Source organism: Punica granatum, chromosome 5 (genome assembly GCF_007655135.1).
Source record: "Punica granatum isolate Tunisia-2019 chromosome 5, ASM765513v2, whole genome shotgun sequence".
Taxonomy (NCBI): domain Eukaryota; kingdom Viridiplantae; phylum Streptophyta; class Magnoliopsida; order Myrtales; family Lythraceae; genus Punica; species Punica granatum.
This window is the reverse complement of record NC_045131.1, coordinates 6518394-6542920: the sequence shown is the minus strand read 5'-3', so window position 1 is coordinate 6542920 and position 24527 is coordinate 6518394. Positions and strand designations below refer to the sequence as shown.

The following is a 24527-nucleotide window of genomic DNA, read 5'->3' as shown; positions in this document are numbered from 1 at the left end:
TCATAGAGCAATGCCCCACCTTTCTTTTTTTACTTAGGTGTCGGTGGAGTGTAAGCAGCACGAACCAATACGAACTCGAATTCCAAAAAATACATTTATTGAGAGGACAAAAAAAAAATTATGATACACGATTTTTTAGCATCGCGTGATCAATATTTCCTATAATTTCATCCACTCAAAAATATGATGGCCGTTAGTGACATGTTTCCGGTTCCACCACTCTGTGGTTTGTCTCTATCAAGCCATAGAATTGAAAACTGCTTTCCAGGAAATGTCCAAAGTGACCTTCTCCTGATTAAGACTCCGGAGAGCATCAAGAGATGCCACACAATCAGCAGCTGATTTACGCTTAAATCTCCATAATGTAAGCATCAATTATCATTGATAATTAGCTTTTTCCAGATTAATCTGTGACTTTAAAGTTTGAACTCCAAGAAAATAATTAAAAACGGGTATCTGAAAGTGAACGTGCGTGATGACCGACGGGTGAGGAATTCATGGCCATCCGATAAATATCTCAATGTGCATGTGCTTGTCGTTCTCTTCCCAGCACCAAGATGTGCTTTAAGTGATAAATATCTGATAAATTTCACCCATAAATTTATTGGTACTTTTTTTACGAAAAAAAACGATTTTCATGTAATCGATATGAATCGGGTCGTATCAATTCTCTGTATCGTCCTAATAAATACCCAAACTTGGGATGTCCGTCCTTAAATGAAAAATATCGCCCGCCTCCGACTTTCCATGATCTTACCTCTCATCTCTCTTATTAGAAAATTTTCAATTTTAACAAGAGTATACGTTGAATGATCTTGCAAGTCCCCATCTCCCATTTTTCCCCTCTCGGTTACAAGATGAATTCATAAGTTCACACGATGAAAAATTGAAATTCAGGCCAGCCGAACCTTTTGATTTCAGGTCGACGAACGTTACTGCACCAAATTTCGCTTCTCTCGAGCCCGAATTTTTCGGCAGTGAGAAAAGGGAGCTAGAAGCATCTGCACGTAATTGGGCTTTCCCATTTCCCACTCAACAGAAGGTCAAAATCAAGGGCAGGAAAAAAAAAAAAAGAGTAAAATATTCAACTCTTCGGGAGAGCCTTCGAGTTACGAAGGGTAATTCCGTAAATGCAAGGGCCCCCTCCTTCGTCCCTATAAACACCGTTATCTAATCTTCGTCTTCACCATCCATCAGCCGCACAGCTCCAAACATATCATAACATATAGTTGATAAATGGCGATCAACATGAGGTTGGCCTCAATCTGTACGGTCGCAGTAATTGCGTTACTGGTTTCCGCTAACAACCTCGGCCGTGCTTCGGCCCAGAGCGCCACCAACGTCAAGGCCCGGTACCATTACTACAATCCGGAGGAGAACCACTGGAGCCTCGATGATGCAAAGGCGTCCTGCGCCCCCTATTACGACAACCAGCCGCTGACATGGAAAAAGGCGTACGGCTGGACTGCGTACTGCGCGGCTTCCGGTCCAACTGGGCAAGCTGCCTGCGGTAAATGCCTGAAGGTATATGGTCTTTCATCGTCCCCCTTTGATTTTTTTCGTCGTCCTCCTCGATCGACCGACAAGTAACAGGTCGACAAGCTAGATTGATGATGTTTCTGGGGTGTACGGTGTATTCCGCAGGTGACGAACGTGAAGTCTGGGGCTTCAAAGACGGTGAGGATAGTGGACCAATGCAAACGCGGAGACCTGTCCTTGGACGCTCTGGTCTTCCGTGATCTCGACACCGACCACTCCGGTTTCGTGCAGGGCTACATAACCGTGAACTACCAGTTCGTCAGCTGTTAAATCTGATCACGCGACGGACGGCCTTGACGCGCATGAATAACTAGTGTGATGATCGATCTGAGCCGGATTGTTCTACCAATTATTGTATCCGATGGTAATAAAATTCAGGGACTATGTTGTATTTAAGCGTGTGAAACGTTCGGTTTGCTTTTTACTGTTGAATATATGGTGTTTGTGTGTGTCTAACTGCGATCGATGTTCTAGTCTTGTTTTTTTTTTTTTCCTCTGCACTATTTCTACTTTGGATCCTCACATCCTATGAGTAATTTAACGCATACTGAGCCATAAGAAATGGTTGCTTTGCAAGGGAACATGGGATCCAAAATTTCTCAATTTTAGACCGGACGTCCTTCACCATGTTATACTTTCTTTCTCTCATGGATGTATTTACATTTTTGACCGGGTCGCGAATATAATCAGTCTATCGACTACTAATCCCGCTTGGGTGTTGTCATACTAATTACGAGGTGTTTTTAGTAGGTTTCAAACTCAATTTTAGGCCAGATGTGCTTCACTATATTATACTATATTTCTCTCATTGATGTATTAATTACATTTTCAATGGGATCATGGATATAATCAGTCTATCGACTACTAATCTTGTTGGGGCATTGTTATATTAATTAAGAAGTATTTTTAGTAGGTTTCGAACTCTGCACTAAAATTAAATAGTCTCACAGAGTATTGATTATAAAATATACCGACTATCAGGTAAGTGCTTGCACGGTTGTCCTATACCTTTTTGATACACACGATCGTTTTAATACTGCAGTGAAAAAGTCACGTATATTCCTATAACAAAGCCACTTTTCCTCTATTTACCGAAAAAAAAGCAGCTTTTCCTTTTCTTTTCTCTTTTGTTTTTTTTTGGCTGAATGAACTTTTCCTTGGATAATGAAAGCAACGACTATGCTACACCATTCTAAAAGCAGTTCGGCAATATATGTATGCAAATCAATTTATTTTAAACTATAATAAAATAGATTAATTTAAAATATATATGCGTCTTTCGAATAAGTTATATATATTTAATAAATTAATTTTGTTTCGAAGAATTTCTACTTATACATGCAGTTGTACTGTTAATTGGCTACATAAATTTTGAGAGATTTTTACTTAAATTTTAATAAACTACTTGCACCAAACCCCTCTTTTGGTTATCGCATGGAATTTCACTACTATATATGTTTTTTTTTTTTATAAACAATTTCCCTACTATGTTGTACATCTATTGAATATGTATATACGTATGAGGTACGTATGAGACGCTGGCTTAGTCGCCCAAGCTGGGAAGTGCCATCAGGCACGTCGATCACTACTATATTTGGGAGCCATTGGGACGGTTGTCAGTAATTGTGGTTTTATACTAATTACAACATGAAAATAGAGATTGAGCTAACCTGATACCATGACATCGGACCGACACGATAACACTGTGCTTAGACTAATACGTTGTGCTGGCAGTTAATAGGTCGGTCCGCTAAGCCACAGAATGTTAACGATCTATCCGGCCTGGGAGCCGGTTCCACATTCCTCCTGTATAAAGATGTTGAAGGCACATTAAACGCAAATTATACATACAACACTACCCGCTTTTATTTCATGTGTAGAAGAAGAGATTAGTTTATTTGGGCTAATAGGCCATATCCGGCGACACGTTCCGGTAATTAACCTGTCATGCATACTTGGGTCGCTTGTTCGCAGTCTGTTGTCTTACTGAATCATGGACCCCGCGTTACAGAAAATAAATGAACTTACTAGATAAACGGTGATGTACCATTAAAGATTTAGAGAATTTCGAATGTATTATAAGACATTCATCGAGAAATATGTATATGCACGATTATTACAAGCAGGTGGCATTTAACAATGCATTCTTACGAAATACAATGGATTGTATGATATCGTTAGTTGCTATACAGTAATGTATAGTTACTGGATCGTCACAACTTAAAGTGGACGTGATCAGAAGGCCAACTGATCAGCTCGGACGAAATTGGGTCGTTCGAACATCAGTTCTATATTCATTTATCAACTGTAACACTTCCTATATAGATTTTTCGACACAATTTTCAGAAATCTGAAAGTGTTCCGTTTAAAAATTTACCGAAAGGAAGCGGTCCAATAATTCACAGAAAAGCACCAATAACATTCAACTATGCAGTATGCTCCCTTTCTGAAATCACAATCACCACACCTTTATTTCCTTTCCTTTTTTTTTTTTTTGAGTTGTGTTAGTGTGGACCGCTGATCTGATGTTAAAGTCCAACCCTAATCACTTTCCAAACCGATCCAAATTGGTCATTTATGTTGGCTCAACACATGCATGTTCAGGGGAAGTGGTTCACCAACGGTCTTTTGATGCAAAATTTAAACCCGAGACGAGAAAACTCTCTTGTCATCTAAGGCGACTCTTATCGTTGAGATCTTCACGCAACTTCGATCATTTTTAACTGTTTGAATTGTTTAGAAGTGTCAAATGGGCTTTACATTAGTCGGATCTTTATTACCAGTATGCATGTGGGAGGGAAAAGGAAAGGGCCCATATTTGGCAATAATTCATGACAACAGTTTCTTTCTCTACGACCTTTCTCCTGATCGATCAGACAGTACTGGGGCACGACACGCCGCCCTCCCAGCATCGTATTGTCCTGAATCGCATGAAAACAACGTCGGACGTCAATCCACTAAATAGACATGTGCTTAAAGTCACGTCCATTCTCTTTTCACACATATATTCATGTCGTATAATCTTACGATCTTATAATGTCGTACAATTATCTTACAATCTTGCAATCTAACAATCTTACAATAGATCAAAATTGGTCAACGTGAAGAAGAGCTTGGCATGTGTCCTTTTTTCCATCTTATCTTACGACAGATTAAAATTGGTCCATGTCCTCTACTAAAAAAAAATATGGTAAATGCCAAGAAGAGCTTGACATGTGTCTTTTTTACTTCTGCTTCTTGACAGGTGTCCTCCCTTCTGCTACCTTCCAATTATTTTTTCTTTAAAAAAATTATCTTAGACTTATACCATTTGTTCATCATATTTCTTCGCACAAGTTACGTTCCCCTCCATCATGTTGCATCAGTACCTTTCTAGAAAAAATTGGCATTCTTTCCCATATGACTATGTTGACTTACACCTTCAAAATATTCCAAAAATTAGAGATTTTTTAAACAAAATTGGATTTTTATTTGATTTATTTTAATTACATTTTTTTTCGGTTCAATACTATGATGGAGAGAGAGACAAGAGAGAATCTGACGGAGGAGAGAGACGGAGAGAGAGTCCGATGGAGGAGAGAGAGAGATGTGAAAGAGAGACAGAGAGAGATACTGGAAAGAGAGACGCTGAGAAAAAGAAAGATATGAGAGATAGGCGTGAGAGAAAGGAGAGAGACTGTGAGAGTGGAGAGAGGTGGGAGAAAGGAGAGTTTTTTTTTTTATTTCGATTTTGATTTTATTTTTTAATTAACAATTTACAAGATGAATTTTTTATTTGTTTTTGCATCACATCTGAAGCGGTGAGACACATCACTCGCTACGTAGGCAGAAGTTGACTGAGTAAGCCAAAATTGATGGAATATAGTGAATTGTTACGTTTTTCAAACTCTTTGTATTGTTGGTTAAAGAAAAAAAAATTTATACCAATCGCGATACTTTTCAAAACTTTTTATACCTCTGGTGCAATTTTTTCTTCTTCTATCGAACACAACATATTTTATTAAACCCATGATAATTTACATTAAGGCGTCGTAGAGGCCAACGACCAGCACAACGATTAGACTGCTAGCCACAGAGCCAGCCAGAATACCTCCGACTAAGGATCAACTACCAACCATTGGGCCACCGACATAGACCCTTATTAAGGAAACCCACAGCATAACCAATATAAAAAAAAAATTGAAGGAATCACATGCATTGGATTTTAACCAGATCTGACCCGACACAATACAAAACATAACAACCAACTACAAACTAACCAGATCAACCTCACCTTTGTATGGAAACTGGGGTAGTAGATAGAACATCGAACAAGTGGATACCATTGAACTATGTCGATAAGTCGTCAACAATAATCGTTCGGGTAGTCAATTTTTTTTTGGTGGTGAACAAGGGGCGGTGACCATACAAGCTACCTTAGATCCTAATCGGGACAAGATGAGTAGCCCTCGTCTGAATCTGAGTCGAGATTGATCATCGAGGAGAAGCTGTGGCTTTGTCGAACGAAGCAGTGGCTGCTATCAAGCCTATAGTGACCTTAGACCACAATTAAATATTCTCAAAATATTCTACCTAACTGTTTTACAAATTTCAAAATTTTAAAAGATAGAAAAGTAAAAAGTAACAAATAATAAATAAATAACAGAGAAGGCATGTCAGTCATGAGGGGATAGTTATCACCAATAAGCCACTAACACCGTCCCTCGATCAAGAATTCAAAATATTCTTAGAATACTCGAGGAATTATTCTGCTTAACCTCTTTAATAATTTCGAAATTTTGAAAAAGAATCAATAATAATAAGAATAGTGCATAAATAAAAGAGTTAAATGCATTTTGCCTCCCAATCTTTAGGCCTAGTGGCAAAGTGCCCCCCGACCTTAAAAATTTTACACTATACCACATGACCTATTTAAAAATAAACAAAGTGCTCCTACGATTGCCTTTCCGATCAGTTTTCCAGCCAAATCTAAATAAATAATAAAATGAGTAGAAAAAGAAGGAGAATGTCAAAGAGAAAAAGCTGCGAGTAACAGAAGGAGCGGTCATCGCCTGCCGCCCAACCACCATCACCAAGGGAAAATCATCGGACGCCTCTCATGCCACCAGTGACCTCACACTCCCCCTTCTCTCCCAAAATTGCACTCTTTATCACCCCCTCACCCCCTCGACATAGATTTACAAGCCCACTAATTTATGAACTCAGGAGTTCAAAAACCAATTGCAAACAACAATACTGCGGTGCAGATTCATAAGCCATTAACCACCACATGACTGTTCTAGGGTTCCACGATAATTAACCGGACAGATTGGTGGAGCAATGACCGAAATTTCCAAAGGAAAAGAAACATATAAAATCACACTTCTTGGAATTATTGTAATACCCATCAGACAAGATGACGACGACAGTGGAGAAGAAGGACAACCAGAAAATGGATTGAAACAAGTAATGTTGGGGGAAACAACAGGGCGAACAACAAAATTTTGCTTATTAGGAGGTTAACAGAGCTATGAATTTTCAGAGCTCTCTTTCATCCTCCTCAAGAGAGAGATCTAAGGGGAGCAGATAAGTGTCCGAGAACTTGCCCTGGGCCGTGGTGGATGGGCGGCAGCAACCACCATCCCCTTCTATCCCTCATCTCCCTCTCTCCCTCTCCGATGTCATGGTTTTATTTCTTCTAATTTTTTATTATATATATTTAATTTTTAAAAATTATTTTCTAAAATCCGAAACTAATTATTTTTTGGCCGGAAAACTGATCGGAAAGACAATCGGAGGAGCACTTTGTTTATTTTTAAAAAGGTCAGGTGGTGTAGTGCAAAATTTTTAAGGTCGGGGGGCACTTCGCCACTAGGCCTAAAAGATTGGGGGGCAAAATGCATTTTACTCTAAATAAAAACAGAGAAGTCATGGTGGTCACGACCCACTCAGTGAGGTTATCAGTGGTCATTCAGGGCTCACCGGCTGCCATCATCCCCCCTTGACAGGCCTCGCAACTTCTTTGTCTTATATGGAGTAGCAATAGCAGTAGTTAATAATAATAATAATTTATTTTTATTTTTATTTTTATTTTTATTATATAAAACTTGAAATAATTATAAAAGTTAATGGTATATTCTAACGGTGTTAGTCAACATAGTCAAATAGAGGGAGTGTCAACTTTCTCTAGAACTGGGTGAAGTGTCATTTGAAAAAATCTCAAGAGAGAGGAATGCAATTTACTCTATTTCTAATTCTCAAAAAAAAAACCATTTCTTCTAAATTATTTAGTTATATTTTATTTTTATTTTGTTTTATCCCGCCTTTCTATAGACATCATCCTAATAATATGAAAAAGTGCAAATTAATTTTCATTTATTAAGTTCAACTTATTTTAACCGATGATAATTTTATATTTGTTGTATATACATGCAGTATACGTATCATTATTTCATGTTATGGGTATGTTTATGTATATCTCATAATATGTACCTTGAATATCTATGCATATTCCAGTATATTTTATCTAAACACATGTCCTAAATTATGTAAAGTTAAGGCAAATAATATGAAAAGTAATAAAAGTGGAACAAGATATAATTATTAATTATATATCATATAATTTAGAGTCTAACTGTTAGATTAATAAAAACTTTCGAAATTTATTTAGTTCGATAGGATATATTTTTATTTTCAAAAATTTTTATAAACACATCTATAAAAGCTTTCTAATATATATATATATATATATATTATAATAATAATATAAGTATTATAATAATAAATTATAAAGATATATTAATATAATAATATATACGTTAACTTAACTATAAAGTAAATAATAAATATAATAATAGTAACAATAAAATAATAATAATAATAATAATAATAATAATAATAATAATAATAGTAATAGTAATAGTAATTTGTCAAATACAAAAAACTTTAATTGACCTTCTACATTAACTTAATTATGAAATTCATTTTACTTAACTAAGAAAAAATACAAGATAAGTCGTATTTATGTTCTTAATTTAATCTTATGCCAATTTATAAAGTATTTAAATAGGATTTTTACATATGGAACTTGAATAAGCCTATATTATGGAAAAAATACATCAATATAATGGCATAATAAAGATCGGTTGAAGAATACATCATGTATTTTTAACAAGGATATTAAATTATCAAAATTTTCGGATACTTTATAATAAATTTATTAAATTAAAGTAGAATTTAAATATGAAACAAGGTATATATATTCTTCATCATTTATGTATTGTGCATGATTTTATTTATTTATTTTTCCATGCATGACACGGCCAACCCTACTAGTATTATATAAGTTAGAGTCTAACTGTTAGACTAATGAAAACTCTCGAAATTTCTGAAAAATTAATTTAAAGAAATCAGACTAAAATTTTATATGCCGTGGGACCGTCGGGTTATTTGCCTAGTATTTGTTCAATCTAATAACACAAATCAATGTTTGCTCAACTTAACCCGTTAGTATAAGTATCATGTATGAAAGCTCCAACCGTGATTTACCTTCGACTCTAACCCATCCTATACATGAGCCATGGCTATCGGAAAAGCAATGTGCCGGCACTGAAAAAATGTGCCCCGATAAGTTTTAGCATTCAAAATATGTACCGTCTTGATCAACCTATATTTTGCTTATTATCAGCCAATTTTTATCTAGTGCCATAATTTTGGCTTTAATGGCGCATTGATCGATTCTTTCCACTTTGAGGGACCAGTCTACCGGAGATATGATAGAGTCAATTGCCTATGTGGACCGGCGGCCTTGCGTGGACGAAATTCACTGCTATTCGACAATAAAAACCCAAATGCCCAAAAGAAAATCTTTCCAGATAATCTTTGGTAAAATCCCACTATGGACCAATCCTACAATTATATTTTATTTTTTCAAATCACGAGATTCATTCAAACTATGAAATATCTATTTACTCTAATCATGAGATACTCATGTGATCAAAGAAGGTGTAGTACAGTGGCGCACGTCCCCACCTGATAACCAAGAGATTTCAAATCCGAGGACTTTTCGTACCTCTTTATTAATTGTTATGATTTTTATTTTATAGTACTTAGCCCATAACCCTCTTTTATAATTAAAAAAAAATCTTTCTCATGTGATTTGGTAACTCTTAAATCCTAAGTTCAAATCCCTTAATGTATTTGTATCGAAACGTTTGGCAGAAATGCGATGTTTGGTTTGGGCTGTCCAAACATTGCATCACATGAGCAGCAATATTGCAATTATTGCTGTCCATATATTATTCATAAAGAGAGAGAGAGAGAGATACTCATGCAATACAGTAAAAATAAAATTAGTCTATTAACGGTGCCTTTTGTCACTTCAGTCCTTATGGTGACCCTCACAATTATGTTATATCAATAAATATATATAAACCTCAATTCGATAAATGTCTATATCTACGCATTGGTAGCTCTTCATGTAGCTAATAAATTGATGATGGGACCAAAAATTTAAGGCCATGGATATTACAAACCTGACAATTGGTTATGGTAACAACGTGATATATTGAAAGGTGTGGTATTTCTATTCAAATGCGTAGTATATAGTTAACGCATTTATAGGTGTATTTTAGTGTATTTAATTGAATGGAAGTATTACATCTTTCAACATGATGTGCGACGAGATCTCCATAACTAATTGGTATGTTATAAATTCCGTTAAGACCAGAGAAATTGTACAACGAGACGCCACATAATCGGCTGTCAATTCTTGACTCTTCCACCCCATCCCCCCTTATCTTCTTCTTAGTCAGACAAGTCATGCTATCAGCCTCCGGTTGAAAGCCATATATATTTACATGAGATAATTGATTGTCGAACATGTTCATCGGTCATACTCGTAGTTATCTCAAGACTTGAAGCTAAAAGAATAACCTATCCCTAACAAAGGGTATATCCTTTCAAGGTGAACTTCCTTTTTAAACTAATCGATCGGCGTATATATTGGACCCTTCACAATGCAAGGTTAAACATCTTTTTTTTGGTTGAATATATTATTGTATAATTTGTGTGCTACGAATATTCAGCGTGTCATGGCCATTATATTGCACGTTAAGCATACTATTTTTTAACATAAATCGATTATTTATCTATAACCATTTACATTAAATTTCAAGAAACATATAAAGCGTAGCTAACACTGCATATGAATTAATCTTCAATACGCACACACGCACATATATATATATATATATATATATATATACATATTATCATATACGCATGCATATATTTACGTACATATAGGAGAGGAGACATTTATATCTTAATTTCCATGGCATTAACCTTCAAATTTTATCGTTGGCAAATAAAGAACGTGGACTAGCAAAATCCTAGATTGACGATCTCGCACGCAGTTGACTAGGTCAAGACTGAGATATTCCTCGATAAGAAGACAGAAAACTCTTCACTTATGAGGGCAATATGGTAAACTTAACATCATCCCCTTCCCCTATAAATACTCACGTCCCCTTACTATACGAAACCATCACTACCACACTCGACATTGCACTACCTAGCTTAACAAAAATGGCGAGGTCATCATTCAGCCTGGTTTTCGCCGCGGTGTTGCTTTGCGCAGCCCTTGCCGGTACGGCTTACGCACAGAGTGCTTCGAACGCGAGGGCAACCTACCACCTGTATAATCCTCAGCAGCACAACTGGGACCTGAATGCCGTGAGCGCTTACTGCGCCACGTGGGATGCGAACAAGCCGCTCGCCTGGCGGCAGAAGTATGGGTGGACCGCCTTCTGTGGACCTGTCGGGCCTCGGGGCCAGGCTTCCTGCGGAAGATGCCTCAGGGTAAGTGATCGGCGGCAAATTGTAACAAGGCAAACTTTTCATTTCTTAGATCTAATCTTCCATCAGGTATATAACAACGCACATGAATTAGACCACAATAGAACTCTTCTTATCCCACTATTTTCTCGAGTTTAAATCCTGTCGGAAACGATTGATTGGAGGTGATTCTTATGAACCTGGTAAATAAGCATGACATATTATAGCACACTGTTAAACCCAAGGAAAAATTTTCATTTAGTGCTGGAGACCACGATAAGATGCACCTGCTCCTCTATATTCCACCGTGCCAGACGATATCCATGAAGGTTCAGTTAAAGTGACAAAATTTATGTTGTTCCTTGTTGTATATTGTAGGTGACAAACACGAGGACGAGAGCTCAGGCAACGGTGAGGATTGTCGATCAGTGCAGCAATGGAGGCTTGGATCTGGATGTGAACGTTTTCAATCAACTGGACACTGACAGGAATGGGTATGCGCAGGGCCATCTCACCGTGAACTATGAGTTCGTGCAATGTTAGAGAGTTTATGCTGAAGAATATATTATAAACTCTCTCGCTATCACTATATACTCAAAATAATGTCATGGAAGACACTTTAATAAGAATGAGGGTTTAATCGATCGTACCAACATGAAAAGTTTGTCCCCTTCGAGTATACTCGAAAAATTTTCCTCTTGTTGAATGCCCCGAGACAAAATACAACTGCCTTCTAGTGTTGATTGAACATATATAATTCATATTCAAGTTGCACGAAGAAACGGATAAATAAGCACCAATGCTTCAACATTTTCGACATCGAACAACACAAGAAAATCTTAAGAATCAATAATGCATTTCAATGACATAGAGAGTTCTCATATCTAAGAAAACCTATACTTCAAGAGACATTTTCAAGTTTCCTGTTGTTTTGCATTTGTTCCTCGTCTATGTGAAGAGGATTCATTGCGTAATAATTCCTGAAACTTTTCCTCGGGACGACATCTCACAAGATATATTTACTTACGTGTAGGATAATTATTCACTTTTAACACATGCCGTGGAGTATACTCGTTACTGGTATTTATATATTTAAGGCCCAAAACAATATCTTAAAGTTTTAATCAAATGAGACCCAAACAAGCTGGCCCAGTAACTGGATGGGCTGAACGAGGCCCATAGATGCACTCAGAAGCCCAAACAGCAGGCCCAAATGAATCTCCCTCTTAATCTCCCGAGTGGTCCGTACAACCGGACGCTCGCTCGCTCCCGTCTCCTTCCCTCAACGCTGCTGCCGCTGGAACTGCCTTCTTCTCCTGCGCCGGCGGTCGGGAACGGAAAACATGCAACAGGTGAAGCTCCGGCGAAGACCTGGAGAAGAATCCGGAGTGCCATCGCATCATCTTTTTCCCCTTTTTACTTTTACTTTCCCATTTCTCGTGGCCTGTCTAGAGTTAGTGACGCTCAAAGGGGCTGATTTTGTGAAGGGCGGGGGATCGGAGACAGAGGTCACGTGGGAAGACCAGCAGAACATCAACAGATTCTCCAAGCTCAACAATCGGTTCCACGAGCTCGAAGATGAGATAAAGGCCGCAAAGGTGCCCTCCCTCTGCTCTCGTGTGACTTGATTGGTAGGGTATGAAGTTGGGAATTTTGTCCCCTGATTTCGAGAGGAATCGAGTTTAGGGCTTTCCTTCGAGACCCCTTCCCCTGGTTTTTGCTGATTCCATGATCTGTTGTATGTGATAAGGGTTGAGATTTGCTCATCTTCCTAATTCTGAATTCGACGCCTGCTCTTTCGGGTCGATATGTACTTCTTGTCTTGTTCTCTGGCATTAGTTAACCGAATGATTCTGCCGCATTTGATCGAATGGATTGCTTGATAGATGCATTGTTCTGTAGGAACCTTAGTAATCACTAGTGTGTTATAGTTGCACCGTATGGCATTTGGGGATCGTTCATGGAATTTTTTGAGACTTTTTCCTTGTATTCTAGACGGGGCAAAAGTTGGATTCTTTGCAGTTCAATGCAGTTTTACTCCTGTCTCTAATTCATCATCGACAACAGGTAATTGTTGGGGACAGCAGCCGCAACGATTGTTTGTGTTGCTGAAAAGAAAATGAAAGTCTCATATTTACAACGGCTGTTTGTGTCGGAGGAAAGGAAATGAGAGTCTCTTATTTTTATTGAATATTCAACTACTTGGAATTGCAAAGGATCCCGATCCTTCCCTTCCGTTGCTTTCCCTCATTTCCTTTTCCGAGCACTACCGGGGTCTTCATGGTTTGCTGTGCCGTATTTATTATCCCAAGCAGCAAATCATATGAAGAAACAGTTTTTGTTTTCTGTTCTATGCCATCATCAAAATGTCATTATGCTCACTTTGTTCTCATTCATCGGTGTCTTTTTCAGGAGAGAAATGATAATCTTGAGGATGCTAGCAACGAGCTGATTCTCACGGATGAGGAGGTGGTCCGCTTCCAGATCGGAGAGGTCTTTGCTCATGTGCCAAAGGATGAAGTTGAGGAGAGGATCGAACAGATGAAGGAGGTCACCACCAAGAACTTGGAGAAATTGGAGGAGGAGAAGGAGTCGGTGCTAGCACAGATGGCCGAGTTGAAGAAGATTTTGTACGCAAAGTTCAAAGACTCCATCAATCTAGAGGAGGATTGATGAAGCCACTAGTAGATTCTCATGTTGACTGCAAGATTTCTTCTCTTGCATTTTTCCCGGAATTTCGGCATCCCGTTCGACTCCTATGACCACAGCACGCTGCTGGTATCTACGGCACTGTCCAGTGATCTAATTTTGTGTTTTGGTGCAGTCTTTGATTCCGCAAACACTAGGAACTTGCTTTTCGAAACGTGTAATATGTGGTTGTGAACCGGGTAATTTCATAGTGATTTATCAGTTTTCTTGAATTGCGTTAGCTCAGATGACTCTTCCTGTACTATTTACCACAACGGACTGCTGCTACCTATGAGAATGTCCAGTGATTTGTATTTGTGTTTCTTCCAGGATCCTCAGAGTCTCGCAAACGTTAGACTTCACCCCCCCACTTAATTATGGAATACGTGGTTCTCAACCCAGTTCTCAACTGGGAGGATAAATGGGTTGGCACATCACCTCTGAGAAGCAGCTGTATAGGACCTCTTATCTCAAAGTGAATAAAACCGAAAAGTCAGTTCATTCATTTCCAACTCCAAGGAACGTTATCCTGGAAGACATGGACCTGATTCTTTTGCCCCACATTGTCGACATGATCAAAGGAATTCCGTTGGGACAATCGTCCACGACATATGATGCGATTATCTGGGGATATACACAGGACGGCTGCTACAGTTTTAAGTCAGACTACTCCCTTCTCATTGGTAAACAAATCTGGTACGCTAACTCCAACTAAAGATGGACTTGGAGATGCCAGGCAATTCCACGCATTTTGTACTTCTTTGGCTTTGTCTTCGTGAAAGGATTGCTACGACGTCACTCCTAGCTCATAGAGGCATCCAGATCGATCCAAGTTGTCCCTTTTGTGGCCTGCACTCGGAAACTGTTCTCCATGTACTCCGAGATGGGTGCATCGCCAAACCTTTCTGGGATACATTCCTACCATAGCAAGGGAGAGCAGATGTCCTTGCAACCCCACTAGATACTTGGCTGAGGCGAAATTGTACATCTTCTCTGAAGTCACACCTTGCCATTCCTTGGGGAATTTTACTCACCTATGCCATTTGGATTCTATGGAAGAACATGAATTGCTTGATTTTCTTTGGGAAAAGTCTGTGTGGTGATATCCCAAACTTCGTAACTCAGCTCGCAGCAGAGTTCTATGCAACAAAACAGAACCCGCCCACCAAAACTAGGAAGGAGATCATTGTGGGATGGGCTGCTCCACCAATGGATTTCAACAAACTAAACACAAATGGATCTAGCATCAGCAATCGAGTACCGGCGGGAGCAGGGGGGCTCATTCAAGATCCCAATGGCTGCTGGATTAGAGGATTCTCGACGAATATTGGAACCGCAACTAGTGTTGTGGCTGAGCTGGCGTCGCCAGGAGCTGAGATTAGCTCTAGATTTAGGAATCAATAAGCTCTATGTTAATGTTGATGCTATTTTACTAATGGAGTGGGTATGGCGGACAGGTTCCCAAAATTTTGTTGCTTAAACCACTGATTGGTGACTGCAGGTGGCTCAGTAAGCAATTTGGGGTAATCGGGCCTAAGCACGTCTACAGGGAAGCAAACAAGTGTGCCGACCTCTTGGCTAAGAAGGGTGGAGAACTGTCCACTCCACTGATCGCCTATCACCATGTTCCTTCTTTTTTTTTTATCTGCCTATTTATTTAAGGATGCTATGGGGATTCAAGTCCTTCGATCTGTAATAGACTCTATTGATTGATACTCAATGAATGAATGATCGGCCTTCACTACCAAAAAATAACCAGGTGTATCAATTTTCTCATATATCATGTTTGCTCTGATGAGGCATCGTGTAAAGTTCTGGTTGTGTCTGCGCATCTTACTCTCATCAGAACGTTCAAGTACGACTGGTAAGCGATACGGACTTTGTATCCCTATTAACATGCTGTCTCCTAATTAACCGATTTTGTTGAGAAGATTGTCCTGGCCTATCGAAGGGAAAAGAATCAACCCATACAAATACATGTTCACTTGAATATAGCCAAATCCTCTTTGCTATCTTCCGCGCAGTATGCAATCTTCACAACCTTTCCCAACCGTGCATCTCAAATATCGGCATACTCTGGACCAGCCCATTAAATCAAAATGCCTCCAAGGATGATAATCCATGGGGAGGAATCAAGCAGTACAGAATAAAGCAGAGCCCTTCGATGAATTATCCGGCCAGAAGTAGTTATTTTTATCCGCTAATCGAGAGATCACTAGCAGATACAATCCTTTGGCTTTCATTTCTGCACGTGCATCTCGACATATCATTAGAAATCGAAGTGCTCCAGCAGAAGGGTTCCATAACTAAGCAAGTACAAGATTGGCTAAACAGTATCAGCTGATCAAGTAAGGTTCATCAAAGAGAATGTTTTCAATCCATGATAAAAAATTTAAGTCACGGAGGTTTCCTACACTCATTCCACGCTCGAAGCAGAAAGCTCTAACAATGTGAATTTTGACTGGTCAGGTTGTAATTGAAATCAATGTTAAGTCTTGCAAGCATTTCAAGTACCAGTGACCAGTACCAAACATTTCAAACTGAAAAGAGCAAACATCCTCAACTGGCGCTAACTTACACAACACAAACACAATCCTAGACCCTAATACAAGTCTTAGAACAGGCAAATTACAATAACAGGGCAAGAAGAAGTCACATCAGCTGCCAAAAACAATCGAGAACCAGGAAACTGACCGGAAGTTTTAGTTCTCCTCGGCTAAACAATACACACAGAAGACACAGGTAACGAGAAACAACAAAGCCATACTAATAACACATTCCACTAACATATAGTATCAAAGGCCAAGAACTTCAAATGTCCCCGCTGCACTACAAAGTAATTCAGAAGCTTTAAAATCGAGAAACACCATGTTTTCTTCAATAGTCAGTCTCATAATAACAATTCAGCTGAACAAACAACACGAAGTAACTATTATCATAATGAACAAATGAAAGATGCAGTGTAGCCTCTCCCACGGAGGATGCGTAACCACCATATACACATAGCGCGTATCTGAATAACAATACGATATCACTTTAGAGCACAAGGACACGCTTCTTCCTTCAAAGACCCGAATTCAAGAAATCCCAAACAAGCAAACTGATCCTGAACCATCCTAAACTTCAAGAGTTACGACCAAATCCAAAGTTTTTCTATTTCCCTCTTCTATCTAGCCGATCTATACCAACGCAAATTCTCGAGCTTGATCCACCAGCAGTTCGAAAATCGCCAGCAACTTATGTTTGGGGAAAATTGGCACCATGAGAAACAAGAATCCTGTATAAACTGGAGCCCGGAACCATCCATTTGCCTTTCGGAAACGATTACTAGTTCAATCGAGTATAAGGTGGCGTTCTCATGGGCTGGCTCCCCACGACGGAGAACAACCCGCCCTCATTGGCGCTCTCTTCATCGACGTACACATCCTCGGAGTTTCGGAACGCTGCGTGCAACCCGACGATGACGACCACAATTATCAGAGACACGAGCACATTGAGGCCCACATGGGTGAGGACGAGAGCTATAATGGTGACAAGGCTGAGGCCGACGAGGACGATCCTGTCGTCGACGCTGTAATTGAGGACGACTAGGGTTTGGTCGCGGGAGAAGTAGAGGAAGTACCAGGCGACGAAGACGACGATGAAGACGATCATGGAGACGGGGTGCCAGAGAAGGCTGAGGAAGAGGATGGCGAGCATGATCATGGTGTAGTTGACGCGGAAGTGGTTGAGGTTCTTCCTGATCCGGGACATGGCGTCGGCGTAGCTGTAAGGGAGGGAGAAGGAGGCGAGGTCGAAGAACTCGCGCCAGGGGCGGCGGGTGGCAAGAAACTCGGTGGCGCGGGTGGAGTAGGAGAGGGGGGCCATGGGGGGCTGCGCGTAGGTGGGGCTGCTGCTGCTGACCGCGGAGGCGGATGTGCCATACGAGGCAGTGGCCTTCGTCGACATTGGCGGCTTCCGGACGGAATCCGAAGATCTACAGACCCTGACCTAGAGAGAGATAGAGAGAGAGAGAGAGAGAGAGAGAGAGAGATCTACAACGGTGATGAAGAGGGAGAAGAAGAGGGGTCGAGGCTGAGGTTGGGGACAATGGCCAGGGCGTTTTGCGCGAGATTAGGATTTCATAGTCAAAAGGTTCCCCGTAAAAGGACTCATATTTGGTTTGAGTTATTGCCAACACGATCCTCTCTTTCATGTCATCAATGGCTTCTCTCTCTCTCTCTCTCTCCCTTATATAGTAAGAAATCTACATCTTGATTGATCCCAGCTTGGGGTGGGCCTAGGACGAGTTTGGTACGGTTTCTAGGATGAACCTTAATTATTTTGAACTTTCGAAACAAAAAATTGATTAATCGTATTGTAACTGTAATCGAAATCGAATTAGAGGAATAAATCGTCCGAAGAATAATTGATTTTTTGGTTTGATACCGAACAGAACCGAAAATTGCAAAAAATCCTTAAGTTTATCTAAAATTATGATTTCATGGAATTCCATTCATGCATATTAAACAAACACTAAAAATGGTTTCATGTAATAAAATTCATACGACATTCATCCATACATCAAAAAAAGAGGGTGTCAAAAAAACAGTCCATCTAAGACTAGAATTAAAAACTTTTATAGTGTGTTTGATTTTAGAGTCGAGTCGAGTTGACTTGACTTGACTTGACTTTTTAATTTTTTTTTGAAATTTAAAATTTAAATTTTCATATATAATATGTATAATAATATTATAAATCTATACATTTGGAATGGACGGTTAATCACAGTTTTCTAATTTTGAAAACCATAATCGTCCCGTGACCGATTTTCATTTTGAAATCCCAAACTCAATATTCCGAAATCAATTTTTCTTTTTTGGGTTCGGAGAATAATGTTTTTGTGCGAAGGTTCGCTTGTCGGATTTTTTTGCACAGTCCCAATCCCAAGGCTTATTCTGTATAAATGAATTTTTTTTACGTCCGGTCTAAACGATAATCTTGCCAGTCAATTCAGTTTCGTGGACTATGTAGCAGTTGTGCATCTATGCTTAATGAGTCGATATGAGTCTCCCGTAGTATGGTATTGTAAGAGCTGCTAGCCACGCATATTACGGCAGGAAACCAGGTGCATCAGCTGCAACCGATTCCGAATACATCATCTTCCCGGAGACAAGATAAGTACCGAATAATGTCGTGTTTTAGTTGCACTTGACAAATTTCCTTCTTTCATAGTCTTGTGTACTAGCTTGGATTGAATGGATAGAGTTGCTATGAAAAAAAAATGTCGATTTGGAAAGTGATTGCCCGACAAGAAGCACTCCTAATAGCAATCCCTTTCCAAATCCAATGACACCAATATCAACCATGCAGCAATATCATGTCAATCATGTGATCTCTCTCTCTTTTTCCGTTGAAACACTTGGGGAACATGATTGTGAGTAGCTTTAGTAGGACATCAAAGAACACGAGCTTTGCTTCATCAATGATTTTGCCTCACTAAGATTCTTTCTCAACCACAAAGATCCCACAGAACATGAGTGCCGACATATAATATTTTTACACAAATTCAAGAAAGACCCACCAGTCGATAGAATCTGCAAGCCTTGCTTCCCCTTGTGGCTTCATGTATACCCCTTCCACCACTCAATGTACTCCTCGGAGCCTATATCAAAAGGTCGCCGTCTCCCAGGGAACCGACCGCAGCCCACGGAGAACTTCCCAGACACAGCATCTCATTCTTCAGATGATCCCAAGTTATGTCTTGGTCTGATCAGTGCCGTGAAACTTCCTTCCGGCTTCAACAGCCTCTCTGGGAGGATGAGAGAGCAAAATAAGTTACCATGCAAACTCAACCCAAAGACAAATGCCACAATTTCTAAGCTCCAGATCTTACAGATTGATAACTCAACATTAATATAAACATATATCATTACTCCTGGCTTTAGTACAGAGAACATTATATTGTTTCATTCTAACCTGAAAGCATTTACAAGCTCCTTATTTTCGGGGTCGAGCTTGACACCCTCATAGAATGCATTCGCTGCCTCGTCGAACCTCTGCAGTAAGCTCAGAGCTGCTCCTTCACGATAGCAAGCCTTGGGCCAATCGGGCCTGAGCGCTCTGCAGGCCTTTGCATCAGCTAGTGCCTGTTCAGCCTGTCCGAGACGAATCCAACAAAGACTTCTATTGGAAAGCAAAGTCCCATCATTCGGGTCAAAATCTATTGCCTGTCAAAATGCCACAAAAAAGAATCATATAGTCAATCACCTGTTGTCATACATATTTTTGTTTATTGAATATAATACATAGAGACGGAAGGTTGAAACAAAGGTAACTGAGATCTTGGTTCAATCTAAAAATTTAAAACTTGTAGAGGAGAAAGGAAACTGGCCTCCGCTTAAAGCAGGGGAAGGGATGAACACTACCTGTGTATAAGCATCAATGGCTGTTTGAAAATCCTGCCTCTTGAAAGCATCGTCTCCCCTTGCTTTTGCTTCTGCAGCTTTCTTTTTGGCTTCTGGACTCACCTGACAAAGTGCAGACACATGACACATGCATTATTAGTGATTTCATGTTCAATCCAAATTTCTTTTCTCAAAGCAACTTTGTAATTGATTTATGTATCTTTGGTGAACACCTCCTTCGAGTCAGTGAAAGCAATCCTATGTTAGATACTTTTATATACAGATGCAAATTTGGGGGCAACATAATCTGTCTTTCTCTATAGAGCAAAAGGACAACACATGGTGTTTTAGTGATAACTAGCTAGAATGGCAAAATTCACCTCAGGAAGATTTTGCTTTGTTGATGCAGTATCTTTCTGGGCCTTTGCCTCCTGAAGCTTTTTTGTTTCTTCCTGCCAATCAACCATTGAAATTTAAAATGTTACACCAAGGCACAACAAAATGTGGGAAACAGATGAGTGGATTATTCTAATGCCATAGTAAACAGCTAAATTTGACATCCAAAATGTTGCAAGCTTGAGGTGAATGAAGACATCTGTGCTGTCAAACCAGTACCTGCTGTTTGCCTGACTCAGACTGCATATATCCGATAATGCCATCAACCGTCCATTTCGGGATAGATTCGATTTGTGAGGTCACGGGAAAAAGAGCCTCCACAGCCCTCTGGTTGCCTCTTCCAGCTGCGACCAAAATAGGCTTCACACCCTCCTGTGAAACCAAAATCACAGTCAATCAAACTATTTTTCTTTTTGAACAAAACATAGGGGAAGAAAATGCTGGATGCTGCAAACAAGAGTGTCTAGCAGTATTTTTCATTCAGGTGAATCATTGAATTGATGGACCTACCTCATCAGCAATATTAGGATCACCTCCAGCTTGTAATAAGCAATTAATGATCTCAAGATTCCCATTATCGGCAGCAATGTGCAAAGGGGTCGCTCCACCAGCAATTATGTTCACATTAGCACCTGCCTGCACATAATACACCCTTTAAAAATTAAAACAGAAACTTCCCAAGGTTTAGATTTTAATACTTCACAATTGTCAGACAGGACATCTTAGTTGTGTTACAGGACATTTCCACCCAGCTGTAAAAGAAAAGTAGGCTTTGATAATTAACCAATGCATTATCTACAAGAAATCTGTACATCACACAGTCAGATAACACATTAGGGAGGGAAGAAAGTTCACAACCTGAAGCAACAGCTCCAAACAAGGAAGTGAACTGGCCGCTACGGAAGATAACAGTGGTGTGATACCATCATCAGTTTCAGCATTGGGCTGCAAGAGAAGATTCAAGACAAGAATTTTACATATTTACAATCTGTATCCGCTAGTAGTCTGCCCTTAAAAATGTTATCCACTGAGGAAGAACAATCAAGTTGATCAAACCATTCTTAAACTATTTATACTCTCTTTTTGTGTCTCTCCTTCTCTATAACCTTACAATGGCATATAACTGAGTTGTACTTTACTTAGAGTAGTGTTATGCTGCTTATGCATGTTTTTATATCTTGCTAATTACAATATGCTCTTTAGTTCCTTTCCATTATTTACACTAGACATGGAGTTTACTTAATGTCTGGTCATTGCTGGAGGAAAAAGCAGCTCTACACTCTATTCTCCATTGAGATGAATTATAACATAAGCGCAATCACGTAAACGAGCTTACATTAGCCTGATGGTCTAAGAGAATCTTCACGGCATCAGGTTGACTGTGACCAGCAGCCCAAATTAAGGGGGTCCCAGCATCACTTTGCGACTCAACATCAACTCCTCTTGAAAGTATGATCTTCAACAACTCAATATTCCCTAGACACCAGCCAATGAACGTTGTTATGGAATCATCCTGAATCTGGTACCACCTGATCTAAACCATCATTGGCGAAAATGGCAACTTTATACAGATTGTAAACTCACCTATTCCAGCACAATGGTGCAGGGCAGTAGCACCTAACTCACTAGGTATAGATGGGTCAGCACCATGCTCAATAAGGTATTTTGCTGTTTCAGTGTGCCCTTGTCGAGCAGCATGAATAAGAGGAGTATCACCTATGAGGAAAAAAAAAAGTGAATTGAATGAGACTAACAATGACCCAAAGAAACTAAGCCAATTCCTTCAAGCTATTAGACGCTAAGCTTGAAGGGGCACAACCAACTTCCATGACTAAATTCTACAGTAAATTCCAATTCCATAAACATAAAAAACCAAAATGCCCAGAAAATACAAAATGGTGTCTAAATGGATAATCTTGACCCCAGAAAAAACAAATGAGAAATATATGGTACCATCTTCATCTTTTGTATCAACATCAAGCTTAAGCTCCTCCAGCAAGTACTTGCAAACCTCAATCTTGCCCTCTCTTGCCGCAAAATGGAGCGCCCCTCGCTTGTTTGCATCCTTAACATCCGCCACAGTTATTGCCATCCCCTTGCCATCATCAAGCTGCTTTGCTAAATCTGTTCACACATCACCAACCAAGAGAATTGGCCCCCAAAAATAAATAAATAAATAAAATCCGATCCTCCAATCACGACAGAGACAGGCAAAATGGAGAATGGGAAATCCAGAGTACCCACTTTTCAGCAAATCAAGATTCCCCGTTCGGGCTGCATTGAGAAAGAGCTGGACTTTTTGCCTCACTGCAAGACAATCACAAGCGACTCGTAAGCACAAACCGTGACACACGATTCAAGAATCAACAATGCATTCACAAGAGATCATTCAATGGCCAAAAGATGAAAACTTGCGATCGATTGAACGCATCTTTCGCACAGAGGCTGAGAGGGAGGGACCTGCCAGGGCGTCGGATGCATCAGGGGCCATGGCGAGGGCCTGAGATCACTGAAAACCGGAGCTTTCACAGTCACGAAAGCTCTGCCCGGTTGTTGCGATGAGCAGAGATGGGTGGGTTTTAGGGTTTTAGCTTTGCCAACGAAGGAGGAGCGAAATGGCGGAGGGAAGTTTCCGGGGGTTTACTTTACTATATACACTGTGGACTGGACTGTGGAGAGGACAGTGGGACAGTGAGTGGACCCGCCGCAATGTCCCTAACCGGTCCCAGGTTTTTTTTTTTTTTTGACACAAATGCAATAGGATCAGTCCTCGAGTTTCTACGATCGTAAAATCGCACCTTGGTATAAACAATGAATGTAATTTTTGAAGATAATTTTGTACATGTTTCTTTGAATAATAACTTTTTTGGTAAAATTGAGGACCAGCATATATTCTTATTAATATTTTATGAAATAAACAAACCATTTTCCTCTTCTTATAGTTTTTAATGGTCGATTTTACAAAAGAAAAGTGAGGTTATAAGAAGTTATAAAATAGTACTCTATTTTTATAACTTATAAATTAATTGAGTTTTTAACTCGATAGAGTCAGGTTTCTATTGATTTCACTAATAAACTTGCATTACTGCATGAGTTTATCACATTTAAGTTTTTATGACGAGCTGAATCGTCGTGAAAAAAAAAAAAAAACTCATAAGCTTTTAAGAGTTGACTCGAATATTGTAGACTTAAGTTTGACTCGGATATTGTCCCAGTTCAGGGAAGAAGTGGAAATGCACAACACAAGTGACTTGAGGTAGGGTGAGTAGTCTTCCACGCTTCCCACCCAATTTCAAATTTCAATGGGCTTGCAAAATGTTTAAGTGGACCGGGGAGATTAATGGGATGAAAGTCAGATACGCTTTATTATTTTAAAAGGCAAAAAAAAGGAAGCATTGGAGTTTCTATAGATTTATGATCATGCAGTGTTGAGTCCCACCACCAGCAAACGAGCATCTTTAGCCCGTCGGGTTCTTTATCCCATGGGAAACCTACTGACGAGCTTTGTTCGGAATGTTTTTCCCGCCAAATAAGAGAAAATTTGCGAGAATCCTTGAAAATTTTATTGGTTCGAGGATTGTTAAACATTTCTAGAAATATTAAGAATGATGGGAATATGACAATCCTTGGAAAATAGATTGGAATACGAAAATTGTTGTGTTTAGAAAGTATATTGAATCAGTGAGAACGTGAATGATAATG

General features: G+C 39.5%; 5 protein-coding genes across 6 annotated transcripts; 3 read left to right on the top strand and 2 right to left on the bottom strand.

Annotated features, from left to right (window-relative positions):
• Window positions 1-1156: 1156 nt before the first annotated feature.
• LOC116208555 (pathogenesis-related protein PR-4A-like) lies at window positions 1157-1995 on the top strand. The gene is made up of 2 exons (XM_031542051.1): window positions 1157-1524; window positions 1645-1995. The coding sequence occupies exons 1-2, from the start codon at window positions 1237-1239 to the stop codon at window positions 1807-1809; spliced, it is 453 nt and encodes a 150-aa protein (XP_031397911.1). The 5' UTR covers window positions 1157-1236; the 3' UTR covers window positions 1810-1995.
• A 9071-nt stretch (window positions 1996-11066) lies between these two features.
• Window positions 11067-12054, top strand: LOC116207728 (pathogenesis-related protein PR-4-like). Its single transcript, XM_031540806.1, has 2 exons — window positions 11067-11379; window positions 11734-12054. The coding sequence occupies exons 1-2, from the start codon at window positions 11107-11109 to the stop codon at window positions 11896-11898; spliced, it is 438 nt and encodes a 145-aa protein (XP_031396666.1). The 5' UTR covers window positions 11067-11106; the 3' UTR covers window positions 11899-12054.
• Window positions 12055-12557: 503 nt separating this feature from the next.
• Window positions 12558-14359, top strand: LOC116207729 (probable prefoldin subunit 4). Its single transcript, XM_031540807.1, has 3 exons — window positions 12558-12707; window positions 12843-12953; window positions 13768-14359. Exons 1-3 carry the CDS (start codon window positions 12699-12701, stop codon window positions 14026-14028), a joined length of 381 nt encoding a protein of 126 aa, XP_031396667.1. The 5' UTR covers window positions 12558-12698; the 3' UTR covers window positions 14029-14359.
• Window positions 14360-16861: 2502 nt separating this feature from the next.
• On the bottom strand, window positions 16862-18246 carry LOC116207727 (PRA1 family protein F2-like). The gene has a single exon (XM_031540805.1). It carries the CDS (start codon window positions 17989-17991, stop codon window positions 17371-17373), a length of 621 nt encoding a protein of 206 aa, XP_031396665.1. The 5' UTR covers window positions 17992-18246; the 3' UTR covers window positions 16862-17370.
• Window positions 18247-19400: 1154 nt separating this feature from the next.
• On the bottom strand, window positions 19401-23470 carry LOC116207532 (putative ankyrin repeat protein RF_0381). Of its 2 annotated transcripts, none has more exons than XM_031540513.1 (12): window positions 23286-23470; window positions 23070-23132; window positions 22779-22949; window positions 22410-22541; window positions 22162-22301; window positions 21684-21770; window positions 21336-21461; window positions 21045-21197; window positions 20810-20881; window positions 20451-20552; window positions 20002-20252; window positions 19401-19834 (listed from the first exon to the last, which is right to left on the bottom strand). In XM_031540513.1, exons 1-12 carry the CDS (start codon window positions 23314-23316, stop codon window positions 19780-19782), a joined length of 1383 nt encoding a protein of 460 aa, XP_031396373.1. In that variant the 5' UTR covers window positions 23317-23470; the 3' UTR covers window positions 19401-19779. The 2 variants fall into 2 exon arrangements, with proteins under 2 accessions (XP_031396373.1, XP_031396374.1); XM_031540514.1 differs by having other exon boundaries at window positions 23290-23467.
• Between the last annotated feature and the right edge of the window lie 1057 nt (window positions 23471-24527).